This window comes from Cygnus olor, chromosome 4 (assembly GCF_009769625.2).
Source record: "Cygnus olor isolate bCygOlo1 chromosome 4, bCygOlo1.pri.v2, whole genome shotgun sequence".
Classification (NCBI taxonomy): Eukaryota; Metazoa; Chordata; class Aves; order Anseriformes; family Anatidae; genus Cygnus; species Cygnus olor.
Genome location: NC_049172.1, coordinates 61,702,000 through 61,722,987, shown reverse-complemented (window position 1 = coordinate 61,722,987; position 20,988 = coordinate 61,702,000). Strand labels below are relative to the sequence as shown.

At 40.6% G+C, this 20,988-nt stretch overlaps 1 protein-coding gene across 14 annotated transcripts in view; it reads right to left on the bottom strand.

The window, feature by feature from the left end:
- The window catches only part of LDB2 (LIM domain binding 2), a 372,691-nt gene that overhangs the window by 41,222 nt on the left and 310,481 nt on the right, over positions 1–20,988 (bottom strand). For all 14 annotated transcript variants that reach the window (XM_040557166.1, XM_040557165.1, XM_040557160.1 and 11 more), the window contains 3 exons: positions 11,865–12,037; positions 6,742–6,864; positions 5,056–5,139 (listed from right to left, as the gene is read on the bottom strand). In XM_040557166.1, coding sequence (XP_040413100.1) covers positions 5,056–5,139; positions 6,742–6,864; positions 11,865–12,037 — 380 coding nt within the window. The remainder of the gene's footprint in view (positions 1–5,055; positions 5,140–6,741; positions 6,865–11,864; positions 12,038–20,988) is intronic.

Here is a 20,988-nt window from a genome sequence, read left to right as displayed (position 1 = left end):
AGAGCTCGTGAAACCTTAATAGAACTTGTTACTCATACCCATTAGGGTACAGCATCTCGCTACATGATCACACACTGCTTCCCTAAAGCTCCACACTCCGTGCACAGAACGAAGTCAATGAAGTTGCTGTGTGCAGAACTTCATGCTTATCTGCTGAAGACACTGGACACTGAAATGTGGCAGAAGAACGAAGAAGGGAACTGCAGAATGAGAAAGGATAAGCGTAGATTTTAGAGCAACCGAATGCTACTTTAACAAACTGCCCCTGCTGAGCTCTGCTGTGGTATGTAGGCATGGAAAAAGCATTTGCACCAGTACAGGCTGAAACACTTGTCTGTTCCTTTTTCAGCTATAAAACTAGCCTGAGACAACAGACTGCTCCCAACTGCCAATAGTTTTATTACTCCAAGAGCCCTGCAAAATCAGACCCTTGCTTCCTCTGAATGGCCACCTCCAGTTAGCTGCCTCCTCCGACTGCTCCATGCCACATGTGGAGTGCTCAGTGCCACATAACAATGCTTGTCACCTGGTGGGTGCTACACAGCCACTAACATCTGCAGATGAGGTACTACAATGATGCTGCAGAAAAGCCTATGAGGAAATGAGCAGCACCGCAGCGCTTGGCCTGAGTCAGGGGCTCTGGGGAAACCACAACACGCAACGCTGTAGTTAAAAGATGATAACATAACATTACTCACCAAGGGAAAGGGATTAATGTTGCATGGACGACTATAAATACTGCATTTCTTTACCCCGAGCACCTGACTTTGCATCCTTAACAATGCTCGCATGTAACCTTTCTCCTTCTTCACTCAAGACACACAAACTGCTGTAAAATATTGACCAGATAGCTGCCACGAACTGTCACATATCAGGAGGAAACTAGCACCCAAATGATTGGAGTTTATATCCTTTCCATGCATGAAACCATATTTAGAAAAGCAGATTTCCCTGCACATTAAAGCTGTTGCATGTGTGTCTATTTTGCATACTGAAAAGAAAATTTTGCATGCACAACGGGTATACATACAAATGGATTGATTGCATTGTAAGTATTGCCTTTAGAAAATTGTGTCCCATTAAATAATTCATGTTATACTCCTAGCAGAAGAAATCTGAGTGTCTAGTGAGAAACTAAATTAGTGAAAGGGGGAATTCAGAAAATATTGTCCTCTGTTGCAATAGTAACACTTCATTATTGGTTTATAGAGAAAACAAATTGGATAATTTGTAGCTCAGATAAGCCTTGGTTAATGCAGCCATACAGGATGTAAGGGGAAATGGGACTGCGCATCGCCCTGCCTCGATGTCTCTCCAGACACAGGCGGGAGGCTCTGCCACACCAGCACACACTTTGCAAAGGGCAGATGCAGGCTCGGCTCCACCAACTCAAACATGCTGCAAGAGCAGACCCATGGCATGGGGAGGATGCTATCGCTGCCCTTAGAAGAGCTCTAAGAAATCATCCCAACCCACCCAGTACAAGAAAGGAGAGGCAAACTTTTGGAAACCTGCTGGGCAAGGTACAGCTATATTTCAAAGCTCAGGCCAGGTAGTTCTGCCTAATTGGCAGTAGGGGCTGGCATTTTATCATGCGAGAAATTTTGAGAGAGTAAATCATTTTATAGATGGCAGCACAAAACATTTGAGCTTCAAGCTGTGAGTAGTGCTGCTGGTATACAGCTGCTGTTTAGAATACATTCAAATCTGTTACACACTAAGATCTAAATAAAATAGCAGAGCAACTAGAAAACTACATAGAAAAAAAAAAGAAGGTAATGTGTGGGGACTAAATTATTGTAGCTTGGTGGAAACTGTTCTTCTGAGTGCTACCTCCATCCTCAAACTCTGTACAGGATCCCTGTTTGTTCCTGGAGCTGTACAGACTAAGACTAGGATATAGGTCTTGGCCTTATTATCTGATACTTTGTAATATCCACTACTTGATGACTTGATGAGAAATTACATTTTAAAAAGCTTGATATTAATTTAAAACCTACAAGGTTTTGCTCATTATTTCTGAGACAGCCTGTTCAACTCCTATTCAGCAGCTACAGCAAAGTCTGCTGACCCCATTGATGAGGTAATCAATTATGCTGGAACAAAACAAACTAGTAACTGGAAGGAAAGGAAGCCTATGGTTTTACACAGAGCCAGAGAAAACAGAGAAAAATCATTTGGCAAATGACACAGGACAAAACAATTCATTTCCAGGTTCTGGAATATCTTCCAAAAAATATACTTTAAATTTGTATTAAATATGATTTAAAAAATCAATGTTCTTCTATGCTGGACAGCCTTGTTCAGAGTGAATGAAGAAAAAGCATGGCACACATCCAAAGCTGTGGCTCTACAGGCATGTGGCACTCTGGAATGGAGGTTTACATGCCAGCAACTGCAATTATCCCAAATAGCAATGATTTAGCATTCTGTGATGTCTAGAGTGTAAAAATACAGGCTATACCTTTATATCACAACCATCTGAAATCCAGGTTTAAATTCTGCCTTTAAAGAGACTGCAGCATGGCTTGCTGCTGTGTGCACGTTGGAGAATAAAAATGATTAATTCTGCCCATCAGTGAAGTTTTTGCTTATGAGTATCACAAGCCTTTGCTGTGTGCAGCAGAAAAAAAGTGAAAATCATTTTTATGCTTAGTTTGAAATCCTTATTCAAACACATGTAACAGTGCTAATTATTAAATACTGGGAAGACTGGATAAATAATAATAAATGCTGGTTTAAATAAAGAAGAAAACACCTTAAACCTCAGTGCATTACTGTTTTTTCTTTTTTTTTTTTGTTTGTGTTGTTTTTTTTTTACTGCATGGTTTTGCAGTTCTGAGTTCAAAAAGGATTTTCATATTAAAATTAACAGAACAAAGTAATTGGGAAAGAAGTAAACCAAATGGAAACATATCATCTAATACGAGCTCCCATGATGAACTGAACATCTGAAGAAAAAAAAAAAAAGCAGAATGATCAATTCCTCACTGCAAGAAAGAGAGACACAAAGATTGGATTGAAAAAAAAGAAGAAGAAGAAAAAAAAAAAGATTTCCTTTTGGAATCACCACAGCAGGAGCCAGAGGAAGCTTTGCACCCAGAGACCTAATGTCTGTTAAGCTAACCAAACTAGTCTGGATGAAGAAAAAAAGTAAGACTTCTTTTTTTCATCCCCTTCCACTTCAGTGCTCATCTCCCTAGTGCTTATCTTGATCCCAGTTTTCTTTTCCTGAGGATTTTATTTTATTTTTTGTCTTCCCCCCCTTTCTTCCTTTCCTCCTTTTTGATGCTGAGGGGGAGCAGCACGGGTGCACAGTGCCAGCTGCGTCCTAGCGGGGCCCCTGCCTTTCTCATTTGCATTGTCACATTCAGCAATTACAGAACATGCCACAAAGGACCCGGAAGGGATCAGCGATAGGGATAATGCCACAAATTCAACCTCTGAGCCCTGGTGGAGCCTGTGTGCCGAGCATTATGGCCAGTGTGGGCCGTCCCGAGCAATCACACTGGGAAGGGAATCAAAGACCTCAAAAGCCGGGCAATGCCTTGTGAGATAGGAAAACTCGGAACGAAAACGTGGAAATAGTTACCAAAGACAGCTGCTTGCTGCCCAGTTTGGCATAATGCAAAACGTGTTGTGACTTATGAGGAAACCCCAGAGGGAATTTCTGGAGAATGTGCTCCAGGACGCCGAGCTGTGAGACGACAGCGGTGTGGGTGCATCGACATTACCGAAGCACAATGCTCGCCCAAAACCCGGCCAGGGGCTAAGCTAATTGTAAGAATACAATACACACAACGTAGACATACTGTTCCTGAATTTATACATGGGAAATTCTAACATAATGTCTTCTTCCTCCAAGGTTTCATGCCAAATTCTTCCTTCAGTTACAGTACAGCAGACCCGCTCTGCATAACGCAGCTGATTTGAATGGTATCTTTAACGCCAACACAACATAAGCAACTATCAACAGTGGCTTATCTTGTTGGAAGAGGAAGGACAGCTACAGGCTGTCTCTAAGCTGTAGACATGCAGTGAGAGAGATCTCACCAACATGTCTCTGTCCTACACAGTGTGCCCCACTGGAGTCCAAAACACTCTGGGGGTAGGACTCCATCCTTAGGGAAGCTGTTACAAGGATCACAGCCCTGAAAGAAGTGCAGCTAAAATAAAGACTGTCAGGTACAACCCCACCTTAGGCTGAAAAAAATTTCATTTTCTAGAGTGTTGTCATCTTGAAGAAGCATCTTGAAACTCACGCAATTAGAAGGAGTAAAATCAGATATTCTTGGAAAAATTTAGCTTGGTGGTATCATTGAGCAATTTGCCCCATTTATCTATTATGTCTAGGAATAAGAAAAATCTGAATTTAACCTTGAAATATGAACTCTACAACCTGTATTTCAGTGTATGCATTGTAAGCCCACACCAGGGAATACTCTCAAAATAAAAATAAACTTCCAAACTTTGAATGCACTTTAAGGGTCAAAAAGCAATGGGAACAAATGCATTATTTAATCATAAAAAAACACACTCAATTCAATGCAAGGCTGAGGAGGGAGCTCAGGCTCCCAGAAGCAAGAGAAGTGAGGACTGCTTTGAGGAACTGCTGCAAACAGGCTGAGATTTTGCTCAGCCCTGCCTCTGCCAGTGGGGGTGGGAGGTCGAAGAGGTGGAGGAGACTGGCAGTTCTTAGTAAGAATGACCTGCCATTTTCTCAGGAACAGTGAAACAGAGAGGAAAAAATGGTGGGGAACTTCTTGCTTGCAAAAAAAAAATAACCCATTATTCAAAACTGAGAAGAAAGATCATCAAAAACAGGGAGCTATGCACACATTGCTTCAACTCCCTAACAAAATTCTTCCCCTTTGTAATGCTGCATTAATAGCAGCTACATCTTTATTGCAGTCTCGTGTTTCTCCTTCTTCCCCATTAAGAGTTAGGTCCATTTCTTACCTGAGTGACACAGGCTCTGCTCTCGTTACCTTAACTCAAACCTAACAGTGACTTTTAAAAAATGCTTGCAATAATCGTTAGCTATGGTATGCTTACCCTGAGGTAGTTGAGGGTGAAGTTTGTCAGACCCATTCGAGTGATGTTTTTGGACAGCTGCTCCAGCACCTGAGGGTCTTGTGCCTAAACAACAGAGGGAAAGAGAATTTTCACTTTGCTTTTCATCTATTTGCTTTTTCTTTATGTGCTTGGTGAAATGTGGGGATGGTTCTCTGAAGCAATATGCCATTCCTGTTGATGCTAAATTTATGTCATAAGCTACAGTGTTCTGTTTGTACAGGAAAAAGCAAAACCTTACAAAATGGGAGCAGAAAGACTGTTTTCCAATATCCCTGCCCATTCAAGAAATAGCCCTAGGAAGTCAGGTCACGCATGGGGTGCAAATAAGCAGAGCCCCACTAAAGAAGTTCCTGAAGGATCACAGTAGACCAAGCCTTCCATGTGCTGACTGGAAGACCAAGAGACTAAGCAGATAAAGGCAGGAGTAAAGAAGCCATTGCTTTCTTTTTGTGGATGAGAAACTGAAGCAGAGAGAACTCATCAAGGCACCTTCAGCAGATCTAATCACATGAGGGGCATTAAGGACAGGCTGAAGAACCCTTCTGGTCAAGGTTATTTTTCCTCAGATGAAACAGGAAAAACATGAGTACAATCCTTCTCTGACCCTAGTCGGGAGTTTTACCTGTGAGACCAGCCTCCTCTTTAAAATGAGATCAATCTCATTACTAAAATTAATACCTGCTGGTCACTGGCTAACCCGGCTCTAGTCCCTTAGTCTCTTTGAATTCCAACTCCCCTAAATATAAAACATTGCTTACAGCTATCCTCATTTAATGGGATAGTATTGAAGAGTTCACAAGATCAGCCCTCTTTAAAAAAAAAAAAAAAAAGATAGAAATGTAGGGGAAAATTTTCAAGTGTATGTTCTTCAAGTCTGTAACAGCATTTTCAAAAAAAGTCTGAGCCACTTATGTTATTTAAAACTTATCTTTGAAAATATATCTTTATCTTTGTCTATCTAAGTAACTTGATGTCAAAATAAGGGCTTTGGGGCTGTATTTTTACCCTCTATAAATCCATAGCCCTGCAATTAATTTTGGATATGGAGCGCTACCAATCTGAATGCTTCTATAACGCAGCACTGAAAGTAGCAATAATACTCTGTCCTTTGTTTCTCCCCAGTGATTTACCTTACAATATTTTGACTTCAACCTATAGAATATTTAACATTTTAATATTCCATTGTGTGTGTTTTCATCCAATTACAAAGAAAACATCCTTGAAATATGAAAAAGAAGACCTGGATTATGATTCTGAAGGATTCTGAGTAAATGTATGGTATTTATTTATTTTCTGTTGCTTGCAAAAGCAAAATTAGTTAGCTTCATTTAAAGACTAAACATAATTTGTATCTACAGTGATGAAAAATTCACTGATGTTAGTGCAGTTAATATCAATAATAACAGATTTTGGGCCCAAACCGTACAGACCACCAAATGGGGCTAAAAGGAAAACTGTGCTAAACCAAAATGAAAACACAGCAACAGTGGCAACAATATAGTGTTGAGAAAGGAGGGAGTGATGAAAGAACTTGTAAATGTACGTAGTTGCAGGCAAAACAAAATATTTACAGTTAATTGCCTTGAGTGTGAAATTTGCTGGAGTTCTTCATAAACCTAATCTCAGCTCTTTGCATTAGGTCAAATGAAAAAAAGGATTACTTACATGCATGGCTAGAATGCTGCGTGGGACTAATTCTCTGTACTGTCTAATAGTAAAGTGCCATGTTTTTATTCTCATAAGATCATCAAAAGTAAACTCCAAGATAAGACGTCCTTCAGTGCATACCTAGAATACATAAAATGCATGAATAAATTCCCAGGACTTTTGTTTTCAATGGTATTGTATCATTGAACAATAACATTCAAAATATCAGAGCAGTATCATCAGCAGTTCATCTCTGCAGGACTAATTGTTTTTCTTTCATCTGGGGAGAAAAAGCGAATGTTGGAAAATGACTTCATTGGCCTTACTGCAGAGACAGTAACTTGTAATACTATAGATTTTATAGCATCTTACAAACATAGAGTATTGTGCTCACTAAATCTTATTCATTGCGTCAATTCTCTTTCCCTCTTGGTTCATGACTGCTATTAATGACTCAACCTTACCGTGGAGGTGACCGTGGTCCAACTGCGCACACTCAATGTCAAGTTGCTGACCCCACCATTCCCAACTTTTCTTACACTGATCTTGCCTCACAGTGACTGGCACATAAACCTCCTTTCCTCTCTAGTTGAGTGCCTTGAATGGCTGTGGTGGTTCCTGATGTTTTTTTCTTTTATTTTTCCTTTTTTTTTTTTTTTTTTTAACTTTTCCAAGTATTTTTGTCTTTTCCGGGCTTTTTACCCTCCCCTCCCCCCCCTTTTTTTCTTCATTTCTTATCTACTTTTATTAATACCACCCTTACAAAGAAAGCTAGACAGGGATGGGGTAGCAACGAACAACCAGAGGATGCAGTCATGCACAGTGGAGCTGCATCCATGGACAGTGGCTCATCCAGTGTTGAGAGGGGGCTTGTCTAAGGAAGGAGAAAAAGTGTAGGAGGCAGCAAGGGGGTACTACTGGAAATGATCAACAAAATAAATTACTGGTGCAACTGTCCACAACTTTAATTTGAAAAAAAATGCTATGGCTGTGGCCATCTTTAAAAGTGGGTGCAAAATACATGCCTGACTAGGGGTACCCTGGAATATATAAATGCTGCCTGATCCAAAATTTAGCTATCTGTAGCTGTTTTTTTTTTTTATTTTTTAATTGGATGCTTCAACTTAAAGCTTGTTCAAAGTAACTTGCAAGTGCAGGGTATAGAGATATTGTGGACATAGGGTGTAATAGCTTTTAAAATAAATGGTTCTTCCAACTTTAATTTTAATACAACCAATATTTGATTGAACAATTAGCCATTGTAGATTTGGTTGAGCCTGCTGAGACTTTTTACAAGCCCCAGCTCAGATTTGACTAGTTCCCACTTCAGCAATGTGTGGCTTTTCTGGTTAACAGTTCACTTAACATCATCATGATTTTTCCTCATGGTTGTTTCTCCAAAAACACATAGGTAATTTTAACAGGCAAACTATACAGACAAATTACTGTAGAGCTATGAAGAAGAATCTTGCAACAGGTTCTTCTCTGTCCCTTTCAGCATACCTCAGTGATGCCTTGAAATTCTTAATGTGACTTATTCTGTCATTTGACCCTGATTTTGATTTTCACATCACTTGCACTATGATATGAAATTACACAGGGATACACATGTATGCACAGAAGAATTCATACAAGAAGAAAAACATTTGATTGTATTAATGTTACTGTGCTGAGGCCAAAGTTCCTGATTATTGACCATTTAATATGAAAATACTTCAGGTTGAAAATTTTTGTTAATAATACCTGTGGCTTCTCAAATGTTTCTTCTGTTACGCTCAGAAGCCCGCAGCTCTTAACAGATCTCTTTTATGCAATGGCATTAACAAATTTTAATAGAAAAACTGAAACACATACCTCATATCACAGTGGTAAAAATTTATACATCTTATAAAGGAATTTAATTTCCTTATGTAGAGCAGATTTTTACGCATTGCTTTTAATCAACAAAATTGGTGCAGTTCTTATTCTAAATGGACCTCTTTTTTTTTTCTTTCCTTTTTTTTTTTTTTTTTTTTTAATGCTGCCTTTACATAGAATCCCAAAAATCAAAAGGGTCTCCAATTAAGAAAACATTTTCTGTTGTGCTGAATTCATGTTACCGTACTGTGAGCTCTGACATTTTGTTTCTGTGGTAACCAAAATCAGCTGATTAGTTGGCATGGCAACAGAAAAGATGTAATCCCAGCAGACACACTCTAATCAATGCCCCCAGCACAGATGGTCTCCGGAGGATCAACAAGAAAGAGGCTGGCAGGCATTCAGTATATCACGTGGTTGCTCTAGACTAGGCCAGGAAAAAACTAAAAAAGAACATTTCTCAAACTAACCAATAGCTTTTTAACCCCTTCACTGCACTTATTAATTGTAGGAAATTCAGCTGCTTGCACCGATGAGAATAACTTAAGTCCTGTTCCTTATTGCTCAGATTCTTGCTGTCCTGGTACAATGCACCTAAAACTCTTCCCCCTTTTGTTAATAACCATTTCTCAACCCTGACTCTTTGCTTGGAAAGAAATCTAACGCTTAAACAAATCTGGGAAATGCCTAAGATTGCTAGTAAGGAGCAAAATCACCGTGAGTTTTTAAGTGCCATGCTTATAAATCAAGCCAATGGACCCACTGGTGGTCACAGAAGACTTGTCCTACCAGTGGGTGCTCCTTGCTCCTGTGGTGAAGGTAAAGCTCGCCTTTGTGAGTCTATCAGGAAATATAAAAATCACAAACTGCAGAAAAACAATTTGGTTACACACAATGTTGGAGGTTGGTAAACAGAGCATTAGAAACACCCCTAATGCTTTCCTTTACCTGGAAAAAAAAAGAAAAAAAACATCTACCAGGTAAATGAACACAGTAGTTACAGCTTTGGTCTCTTTTTTCTCCACTTTAATTCATGCCATTGAATTGTATTTTTTTATAGTATTTATTTATTTCATAATAAAATCAATTTTTAATGTGTGCCTCACTTTACATGGAGCAGCCACCCTCTAAAGACAAGCTGAACTGTTCATATTCTCACTGGTAGGCATGTTCCAGCCATATTTGTTTGAAAAAAATTGGAAATGCCATTTTATATATTCATCCAATGCTGCAGTAAGCAGTGAGTTGCTCTAACTGGGAAAATGTCGAAATGAATAAATGCAGCTGTGGATTTCTGCTTCAATACGTGATGAGAACTATTTTAGCCCATTATATTAGAAGTTAGTGAATTTGTAGCTTACAAGTTGTTTGTGAAATTGAGACAGCTATTAACAAGAATGGCTGGTTTGCATTTTTGCATTAATAAAACACCGTGACTGGGTCAAATTCAGATATGATATGAGGAGCTATGCATTCAACTTGAGTGCTGCTTGTTATGGGAGGTCTGCTTCTACCAGCAATGCTGTGGGAGTTAAGCACCTACCTTTGCGTGCAAGATCTGTGTCCTCGCTGTCTCTGCTAGAAGTTAAACATGCACAGCTGAGACAATACTCAGCTGTAACTTATTTCTGAGAGTGATTTTTTTTTCTCTCCCTTATTCTGCCAACTACTGCCTTTTATTTCAAATTTGCTCTTACTTACCCAGTCATGTTTCAACATATGGCCATTAAAAAAAAACGAATTTTCCTCCCAGAATCCAAATGAGAGCCCCCTGTGTGAACTTCTCTAGTGGGATGCAGAGGTTATATCAGCATCCCCAATAGAGCCCTCCAAGGGATGCCCAGGGGTGCTGCCGGGGCCGTGGTGCCCAGGGGAGCCTCACTGCTCCCTGTAGGACCAGCACTTCGGGACATGACCAGGCTCCCCTTCCCTAGGCTGTACCCAGCCCGATCCCTGCTGCTATTCTATCTTATTTGATATTGTGTTAGCTCTAACACAAACCTTAGGAAATGATGGAGAAATCCTTTTGGGGAGCTCTGCAAAGAAGCAACTACCGTACACCCCCTCCACATTCTCTACCCATGGCAGCCACAGACAACTTCGTGAGCAGCGAGGTGACAAAGAGGTGCCACCTAGGAATATCTGGTCTCTTCTCATTGCTCTCTCTGTGTTTGTGACTGTCTGTGCAAGTCACAGGGGGCTGGAGTGGAACAGCTGGAACAAATACACCGTAAAATGCACACCTCCCAGCTCACCAGCGCTCTGCACACGAGCGACTTCCTCTCCCTCTTCTTTCAGCCCCACACCAAGAGGCACAGAAATGTCAGGGAAGCCACTACAAAGGACTCACATACATGCTAAAACTACATATGCCATGCAGGCCCTGGTCAATAGTGTCTTGTTAGACTCTGAAACGTTCCCACTCCTGCATGCCGAGGGCAACATGGATGGGTTATCTCCTCCTGATGCACCACCTCCTGTGCTTTTCTTCATGCAAAGGTTGACACTCATAGGGATGAACAGGTACACAATATAAAATAAACAATTTCTGTTAAATTATGGAAGTATACCTTTCTATTTTCAAAACCACTTTACTGATTTTTTATTTTTTTAGTTTTTTTTTTTTTTTCTTGATTTGCATTTTCTACCTTTTTGGTACTGTTTTCATAAAGATATGGCACTCAGTTTAATTATAGGATTGAAGTGGCCAATGCATGAAGATAATTCACTACCAGTTACAAATATTGAATATGTACTAACTAGCTGATGCAGAGCATGCTTAAATCAATTGAGTCCTTCCATTGACTACACTGCCCTTTGGACCAGCATCCTACTGTATTAAATCACTATTTTCCTAGAGATTTACAGTTCTTGGACTGGGTAAGTATCAAGTGTAAAGCATGCCATCCAAAATGGTAGGTATCAGCAATGTAAAATCTTGTTGTTGCTTTAAAATCAAGCCAAGAGAAAAGGAGCTGGGCAGGCAGAATTTAATTCATGTATATCTGGTAGTTCTGGAAACCTGGCATTCTGTGTTTCTCTTGCAGTCTTTCTGGGAGAATTGGAGAAGATGCCCACAGAATTTTCCAGTCACGTAATGAATACGGAAAACAGTAATTAAAGGGCTTCAAGGGTTTTCAGTATTAGAAATAATCTCAGTCTACCAGAAAAAATGCAACAGCCAATATTTTTCACTCTCATATACACTGAAGAAAAAAAAAAAGAAAAAGAAAAAGAAAGAAAACAAAAACCAACAACATGCTTTATTGAGTCTTCCCTGTTACCTTGGTAAACATGGGTTTTCCATGCTGAGTGACCATGGTGCATTGATCACAGTCCACTGTGATGGATGAGTTGTGGTATGACTCTTTTGAGTGCTTGAGAATGTAATACAGGTCTGTTACACCTCCTTCAAAGACAGTGCTAAAATAACGAGGAATGAGGGTCCTTCCAATTGCTGTGAGGAAAATACAAAGCAGAATTCAGCAAATGCTCTAGGTTATAAAATCTCAAACCATTTGCTAACAGAACATGAATAATTTTAAGTGCAATGAAATCAAACTTTCATTTAAGGAATATAATACATGTTCTCTGTCTGCTGTAGAAATGAAGTTGCGTCTGCTCCCATTGAAATCAATGAAAATGACTTACTCTATTCAGAGGGAGTGGGCTCATCTTATTTAATCTTTTTACGCTGATGGTGAGTTAGAGTCACTCTTGAAACCATCTGCAAGTTTTTTGTCCCAAAGTAATTATAATACAGCGAGCCACATGGTGTCAATTACGGCTGAAAGTTGGATATTACTCATAAATGTACAAATACAAGTGGTGAGCATTTACAGAAACACATTCGTACACCCAAAAAAGCAAAGCACATTCATATAGAGAGGACTTAATATGTTTGTGTGTGTGTGTGTGTGTGCACGTCTGTTTATATATAGCCACACACACATACACACTGTCAATTGAATAGGAAGGCTACTGCTGAGAAATCAGAGCCATGGAGACTGAAGAAAGAGCCGAGAACGCAATACAGTACATTTTACAATATATGACTACACACAAGTCTATCTGAGATTTTTGTTTAGACTGAAAGTATTTGTGTCACAGGCTAGAAGGTCTGAGCAGACAACTGAGCTAGTTTACATCTACTGCTTAAACCCAAGAGGATGGGCTCAAGGTACCGAATTCTACAAGTAAGTAATAGTAATAGTGAGTTCGGCATATATTTCAGATGCACAGACTAGCAGAAGCACTGACATCAAAGGCAATTATCTCATATGCAACTGATGTTTTCCACCTCCTTTTTTACAGATAAATTTGGATGCAACCACAAGCTTGTAAGACAGAACACTTTAGTTTGTAATATACCGATACTTCCATACCAAATGAGTCACTGCTTTGCATGCATTAATCAGTCTACAGTAATTCTGAGTGGTGGATATAAAAAATTACCTTCATTCTACAGAGGGAAAAACCGAGAGATCTAAACCAAGTGTTCTGGAACAATGAGACAGAAAAGTCACCATCAACAGGCAAAATTAGAGTTTATTAGTTCCTAATTCTTATTTACCCACTAGGACTACGCGGTGACTCATGCCTCTCTCATTTGCTGTACACTTTTTAGAGTAATTTCTAAAAAACTTATTTTCAGAGGAATTTTGCCAGCATACGAACAAAGGCGCCTGACCCTAAAAATGTATTTGCAAGTGGGTGTTGTAAATTAAAAACTATGGCGTTTTCACAGAAGTAGTTCTGTGAAAACTGTTTCTGCTCTATGCATTACAATGTGGAATATCGCCTGTGCAGTCATAATGCACATTATATAATGAAAATATACAAATATAGAAAATTAGGACTTGTTAAAGCTTTTGCTGTAATATTAGATATTAACATCATTTTATGTATAAAAATATACTGCACTCTCTGGATGTGGCTGACAATTCAATGAATACTTTGAACAACTATTCTACAACTCAAGCTCCTAAAAATCCCACCCACTCACCGTGCATATATTAATTTTCTACAGTCTTTTAACTTAATTTAGAGAAACTGAAGTCCAGTGTATCAGAGTACGACTCATCTCAAGATTTAACTCAAATTTTTCCATGTTGGTATGGCATATAGTAAAATGTGAAATTTACCCATCAAGTTAATTTCTTGGTCCCCTAAGGCTAATTAGTGCAAATTAAATTTCCTGCTAATCATCCTAAGCAGTGAACGTGTGATATGAAAATCCAGCATTCCTACTGATTGTGATAAACCTCTATTCACGTGACTTAGGCACTGCATAAATATCTTGAAACTATTTTAACCGCAGTTTATAGACCATTCCCAAAGTAGCACGGTCATACGGTGCTGCTTTCTGCCTTGTGTCTGCAGCTACAACATATTAAAGAAGGCTAGAAATACATTAAATACCTTATTCTTATTACTTTTCCCAGTAAGCATTATCTGTGCTTGCCACAGGGATATGCTACTGTGAATAATAAAGCGGGGGACTGAAAGGATGAGGAGGTGCACACAAGGATATGCCCCATGGAACCTGATTTTCAACTGCAGATGCACATGCCGACCCTGTCTGTAAAAGTGAAAATTGCAAATGTGAATGTCTAGCATAAACAATTACAGCTAATATTCACCTCCAGGAGAAACATTCATGGAAATCCTACTAACAAGCAGACCTGTTCTCGGCTCACCGTGTCGCCTTGCTACGGAAGACCGAAGCAGGTTCAAGGCTTGGTTTCTCTTCCTGAAGCACTCAATGGCTTAAAAAGATCATTTCTTTTCTAGTATAAACATGAAACTCTCTACAACAGTAACAAAGCTTATTTGTGCAGGAGAATACATTTCCAAGAACAACAAAGGGCTCTGGAACAAGCTCTTATAAAACCTAGGATGGTTACAAACTTTCTGCATTTTAAGTGCAAAAGGCTTTCCTTGTTTTTTTTTTTTTTTTTTTTTTTTTTGTTGTTGTTGTTGTTGTTGTTGTTGTTGTTGTTTTTTTTTTTCTCCTCCAAAACATAACTCTGCATGTGAACACTCAAGCACCCTCAGCTCTGCTGTGTGCACACCCTCCTTCCTTGGGCGTAGGAAGGGGAATGCAGCAGATGGCCTTTCTCCTTCCCATCCTGCAGGAGGTGGATGTCCCCAGCCGTGGATGTACACACTCCTCCTGTGTCTGCTCCTGTGCATTTCAATAGGTTTGTAGCAACACCGTGTATCTTCTGCAGGACAGAAAAGTCAGCTGAAGGCTCTTTCCTAGGAGGACTCAGAGCAATGGGAAGGCAGGACTATGGGACAACTTGATACTTGCGGACACTTCCCTGGGCCCTCCCGCCAGGGCTGCTCAGAGAGGAGCTCCCGCCACACCACACATGTCTTACTCCCCCCTAAAGGAGCACCACATGGACACCTCAGACCCACTGCACAGCCCTTTGTTCCCAGAGTGACTGCCTGCAGCAGCGGCTTGAGGATGGGCAGGCTTGGAGCTGCCTTTCCTGGGTGCCAGGGCCTAGGGGAACACCTGCCGCAGGGTTTGGCTGCCAGGCAGCTTTTTCTTCCAGATTCTCAGGGGAATTCTTGCCTGCCTATAGCAAGGCTTTCTGCCTACATCCTCATTGAGTTCCCTGTGACAGCATCTCCTTCCAGCCTAGTCTCCTATCCCACTTCTACTTTTACTTTTTTTACTTTTTCCCTCTCACCTCCCAGTTACTATTTCGCTCCCCTATCCCACCTTAGTGTCATCAGACTTCTTGCTCTGATTTAGTCTCCTCTTTTCCTTCCTCCTCTTCCCTCTTCTCTCCTCTACATCCCCGTGAAGTTGCTTCCTTCTCAGGCCACCTGGACCCCGGTGCATCCGCTGGGGGCTCGGGAGAAGGAAGGAAGGGCTTCCTGCTCTCATGTGCAGCACTGGCTGAGCCTTCCCTGCAGGCTCTGGAAACAGGATTTGCAGTGGAAAAGTCCAGGAGTCCATGTTGCATGGAGTACTTTAGAACGGTATTTTTCCCCCAAAGATATATACATTTGCTAAATTCAATCCGATTTCCATGGAGAGGACAAAAGGCAACCCCCTACCACAAAGGTGAAAAACCCTCCCCAGAGCATCATATGGATTCTTGGGCATTAAAAAATAAAAAAATAAAAATAAAAAAAAATTGCAAGATTTTTTTAGCATGGACAAAACGTTTGTTTTTCCATTTTTCAGAGAAAGAAATCCTCTTTTGCTTAAATAAGAACTATCTACAAGCAAAAATAAAAAGAATTATAAAATTTCACTTTTATTGGTTTAGGTTTGGCATAATTGTAAGTAACTAGAAATAAGTTCTTTTAATAGGGCTTATCAAACAGTATTAATAATAGATGCAATATCATCAGCCTGCAAGAAGAGATTAGAATGGCCGTGACTGCAGATGCTGAGACTGTGTGCCCAACACTCAGGGTTAGGAAAGCAGGCATAGGTTCCTACCTGCATCTATAAAAATACTAGCAGGATCTCACAGTGACATTACCCAGAAAAGTCCTCTTTATGGTGTGAAACACGATGCCCTGCACTGTGAGAAACTGGATATACTATAAACTGGAAGGAAAATTCACCTGCCCTCAGAATTCAGGCATTAATTTCAGATCACTGGAATGTTGCTTTAAATTACCATTTTGTCCTGAGCAGCATCCTTCATCTCTAGCTGAGGATGCGAGGATGTACTATTTCCCCAGAGAAGCAGGCACTGCCCCTTAATGTTTGCTTCATTTGTGCTAGCAAATCCCCAGACAGCAAAGCAAACTGACAAAGAGCAGCTGGATTTAGCAACAGGTAATAGTTATTTATGTGACGGTGTCTGTAAGAAAGGTGTGTCTGAAGTGACTGTTTTGCACAAAATATAATGTCACCTGCTGGAATGACGTACCTTTAGCCTGTTTGCTGGTATAACAGCCTGTAGGCTTGTGATTTTGTTTACCTTTCCAGCGAATCAGAGGCCTAAATGCAATTTTAGAATTGAAATATGATGGCTGGACGTGTGACACTCCCCTGGATATGAGCGGTCCAGAAATCAACTAATCCAACCTATGAACACAGGCAAGAAGCTTTATAGTTCAGTACCAGTTACATCATATATCATTTCTGAAGTATCATTCCGGGGGGGAATTCTAAAGGAAAGAATGAAACTATCTGAAATATTAAACGGCCCCAGGCCTGCCTCTCAGGGAGGGAGACACTTACGTCATGCTCCTGCTTTTTGGCTTCAGCACACAAAGGTAACGAGTGGGGTGCACTTCTGTCACGCTGATCCTACCGGCCATTATTTTCACACTGTCCTTTCATTTATATCCCCTTTTAAAAATGTTTGCCTGAGTGTAAGATACTTTAATCTCCAGGAATACGTTTAAAATTGTTTTTCCATCTGTCCCAAATCGAGCCAAAAAGTCCAAAGATCTCTAGGTGGGAATGATGGTAGCCCATGAATTTCAGGGGGTTTGCAAGCCTCAGACCAACCAGAGGGGAAAGTCGGTTAAAAAAATATTCTGTAATATAATTGTGGTACCACCACACACCATGTGGTGGTGGTGGTACTGTTTTGTTGTCTTTTTGTGTTGTTTGTGTTTTTTTTTCTCCCCCCCCCCCCCGCCCCAGGAAGATTCAAATAAAATATAAAGTAAACGTGTTTTTCTAGCTCACAGGAAACGGGTATTATTTGTGGGCTAGGAACAGAAGAACACTTCCTCCCTTTGTGTCCCAAAGATAGGCTGTCAAAATCTCAGTGCCCTCTCTGCAGAACGAAGGTTCACGGCCTCTATTGCCGAAGCAGGGCTTGATGGCAACCCCCCTCCTTGCTCACTGAACTTGTCAAGGGTTGCCTTTACAGTAGAAGCTCTCAGCAGCAGAGACTCAGGTTTAGCAAACACATACACAGCGTGTAAGAGAACTGCCAAATTGGTATAGAAGTTAAACAATAGAAGTGTTAATCACTAAAATAAAAATACTGTTTTGATTGCTTCCAGACTCTTTTTTGCAGCTCCGAATCCTGTCAAGTCCTATGTCTTCACTTAGAGCTATGATATAAAATAAGTAATAAAGCAGACACAAAAGTAAAAACATAAAATATGAAAAGCCTTTAAAGGTTCTGGAGGATCAGCAGCAGAATGAAAAAAATACACAGCCTGTAGCTTAAACCAGCCCTGTCTGGAAGCTGTGGTGCAGACTGCAGCTGATTATCTCATCAATGTGTTATAGATGGGCTTGAGGAACAACGCTGGGTGGGACTGCAGGTTTTTTTGGCTCCCAACCCAACATGTAGAGCTGTCCTGTGCAGCTCTAGGCAGACCATGAAAGTCTCTTGCTTGAGAGGTTATCGCAGTCGGATCTCAGTAATGACATGGAGAAGCTAAGACCAACTTTCCTTCAGCCAGATCGAGGGACTAGGGAAGTCTGGAGATGACTTCTCATTGATAGCAAATGAACCTCCCTAAGCACAGCAGAAGAAAGCCTGAGCTTTCTGTTAATTGTTAATTGACATCTCTGGGCATGGCTAATTGACATCTGTGTGGACCAGAGCCTGGCATATTCATTTATGTATGCTTTCGTAACCAAAATAAATGAGTGCATAGAGAGCAAAACATGATGGAGATACACAGTGATGTCATTACTGTCATTCTTTTGCTTTTATTTGCCTGATTTTTTTCATTTCCCTCAGTGAAATATCACATCAGGTGTGTTCCCTCCTAGACTGGGTTCACCTGGCTGGGACGCAGAGGGAGGAGGGATCCTCAACTTCTCCAGGCTTTGTGCAGCAGCTCTGCTAAAGCTGGGCAGGAGGGCAAGGGAGAGGACTGAAGCTGGGCAGACAATGGGCTCCAGCTGTGGGCACTCTGCAAACAGAGCAGGCTGCTCATGTGAACACCCATCCACGTTTCTGAGACCTTATCTGGTGAGCAGAATCAAACCCAAACAAAAGATTCTGTCAATTCCCAGGAAAAGCTACTGTCAGATTTGATGGTATGGCATGAAAGGCAGTGAAAAGACAGTCTAATTAAAGTCCAAATTCTGTTTTGGAGATGTGTGGGCCATGTTGATTAAACCACCCACATGCATCCAAGGCAGAATTGGCACGCAGACCTGTCCTTTTTTACTCCCTATCTAGTGGGTAAAACTAGGCTCCCATCATTTAAACTAGTTATAGAATAACCATTACAACATATGATTAACTTGCATTTATCTTATAGGAAAATTCTAACTATTTGTAGAAATAAAGTATTAAATAAAAATTAAATGTCTCATTTAAAATCTATTACAACAGTAGCAGTAATAATACACTACACTATAAGTAGTAGTATACTACTGCTACTAATAGAAATGCATTACATTGCATTTAAACATTCAGAAAATATCTGTATAACCTACAGATGCTATAGTTTTTAATCTCCATGATGTTTGGAGGACAGTTTCCAAGTACTACCTCCACATTGCTAATAAAGTACAAGGTTTTGAGAAGTAAAATTAGCTGTTAAAACATTCCTCCCACGTTCATACAATTTTGTATTTATCTTTATTGATATACTTAGCACTCTGTGGAAATTGGGGAAATCTAAGGTTTCTGACCATTTTACTTTTTTTTTCTCAATTTTTTAACAAAACTGCAAAGAGGGATGTGTAACATGGAGTCAGTGGTGTGACTGAGGGGCTTGAATCCTTTCCACACCCAAACCCCAAGTTAGGATGTTTTCTGATCCATGATATCTGCACTATCTTATTTATTGTTACATCAATAGTATCACCTACAGTTAAAAGTTTTAACCAAAAATAGTAAAACATAAAATTGTACGTCTATTTCTTCTTCTACAGTTTCTTCCATTCTGTGTAATTCAAGCATTGTGTTAGGTTTGATTCTACTTTTTCTTCCAATAAGTATTTTCTAACAACATTTTACCCTGGTGAGGATTTGCCTGTATAATTTTGATTCAGTTGACAGTGTATTTTCTTTTCTCAGAACTCTGTAACTAGCACTTCAATCCTCTAAAACACACTTGAGTCAAGAACAGGTAACAGAAACTTCATGCCAATGAGACCTCAGCTTAACTCTCCCCACTTTATGACCCTTATTCTCATAGACACATAATCTGCAACTCAGTCTTAAATCCATCCCTCTGAAGAGAGACAATATTTTACTATAATTCATTTTGGTGTAAATAGCCAGAAAACAACTATAAAAAGCTCTATATGTCTCAACACAGCAACACTCCACTAGCTTAGTTTTTCATTAAGGAATTCAATCAGCTTACCTATTATAATAAAATTTCCTCCCAACCTTTTCCTTATTATACTAGCACTCTACTAAAGTCTTTAAAGAACAGCATACTGTAAGATTCAGAACCTTCAGCTGCAGAGAGTTTCAGGCTCACAGTAAGAAACTAGGGGGACCAGGGGATATGGAGAGCAAATGACAAGGAGCCCAAGATCCCTTTCAGAGGACCACAGCCCATGGCAGTGCCTGAAGGGCATCTCCGGGGACCATCTGGTCTAACCCCTCCACTTGGACCAGGGTCACCTACAGGGGGTTGCCCAGGACTGTGTCCAGTCGGGTTTTGAACATCTTCAAGGATGGAGCCTCCACACCCCCTCTGGGCAACCTGCGCCAGTGTTTGATCACCCTTTGAGGAAAATGCTTTTTCTTATGTTGAGATATAATTCAACGTAAGAATGGTGTTTCACCAGGCGACACAGAGAAGATTCTGGCTCTTGACTCTTCTTGACTCGCCCCCATCATATACTCATACACGTCAATGAAATCTCTCTCCTCCAGGCTACATAGCGCCAGCTCTCACAGCCTCTCCTGGTGTGGTAGATGCTCCAAGCCTCTGAGTGCAGTCATGGCCCTCAGCTGGACTCACTGCAGTACACCCACGAGGAGCTGGCTATCTGTCCTACTGCAGACACATCTCTTCAGTACTGGGAAGGATCACCTCCCTCAGCCTGCTGGTACCATTCTTAATGCAGCCCTGGAGGCAGTTGGCTTCTTTGCTACAGGGCCCCGTTGCCAGCTCATGGCCACCTTAAACTGGGGTCTCCAGCTTGAGTGTCGAGGCTGACTGCAAGAGGGGTGACAGGACACACAGAAAGCCAGTGTCTGTTGAGCGGACTGACCGTGAAATGTTGGTGGATCATAACCAGCACCTCAAACTCCAGCACGAACAGCAGAGTATCGGCCCCGCACCAGCTTCAGGCTTTAAGCTTTTGCTCTGTATCCATTGATTCTAATAACTCAGGGAGTCAACAATGTTCTCCTTTATACTAACTGATCATAAAATGAAAACTCAGAGCTCAGATAGTTTGTTGCTTAAACTAGGTTTACGGTATAAACCTGAGCTATGTTTCTAGTAGCACAGAGCAGCCATACCCTCATCCCACATGGA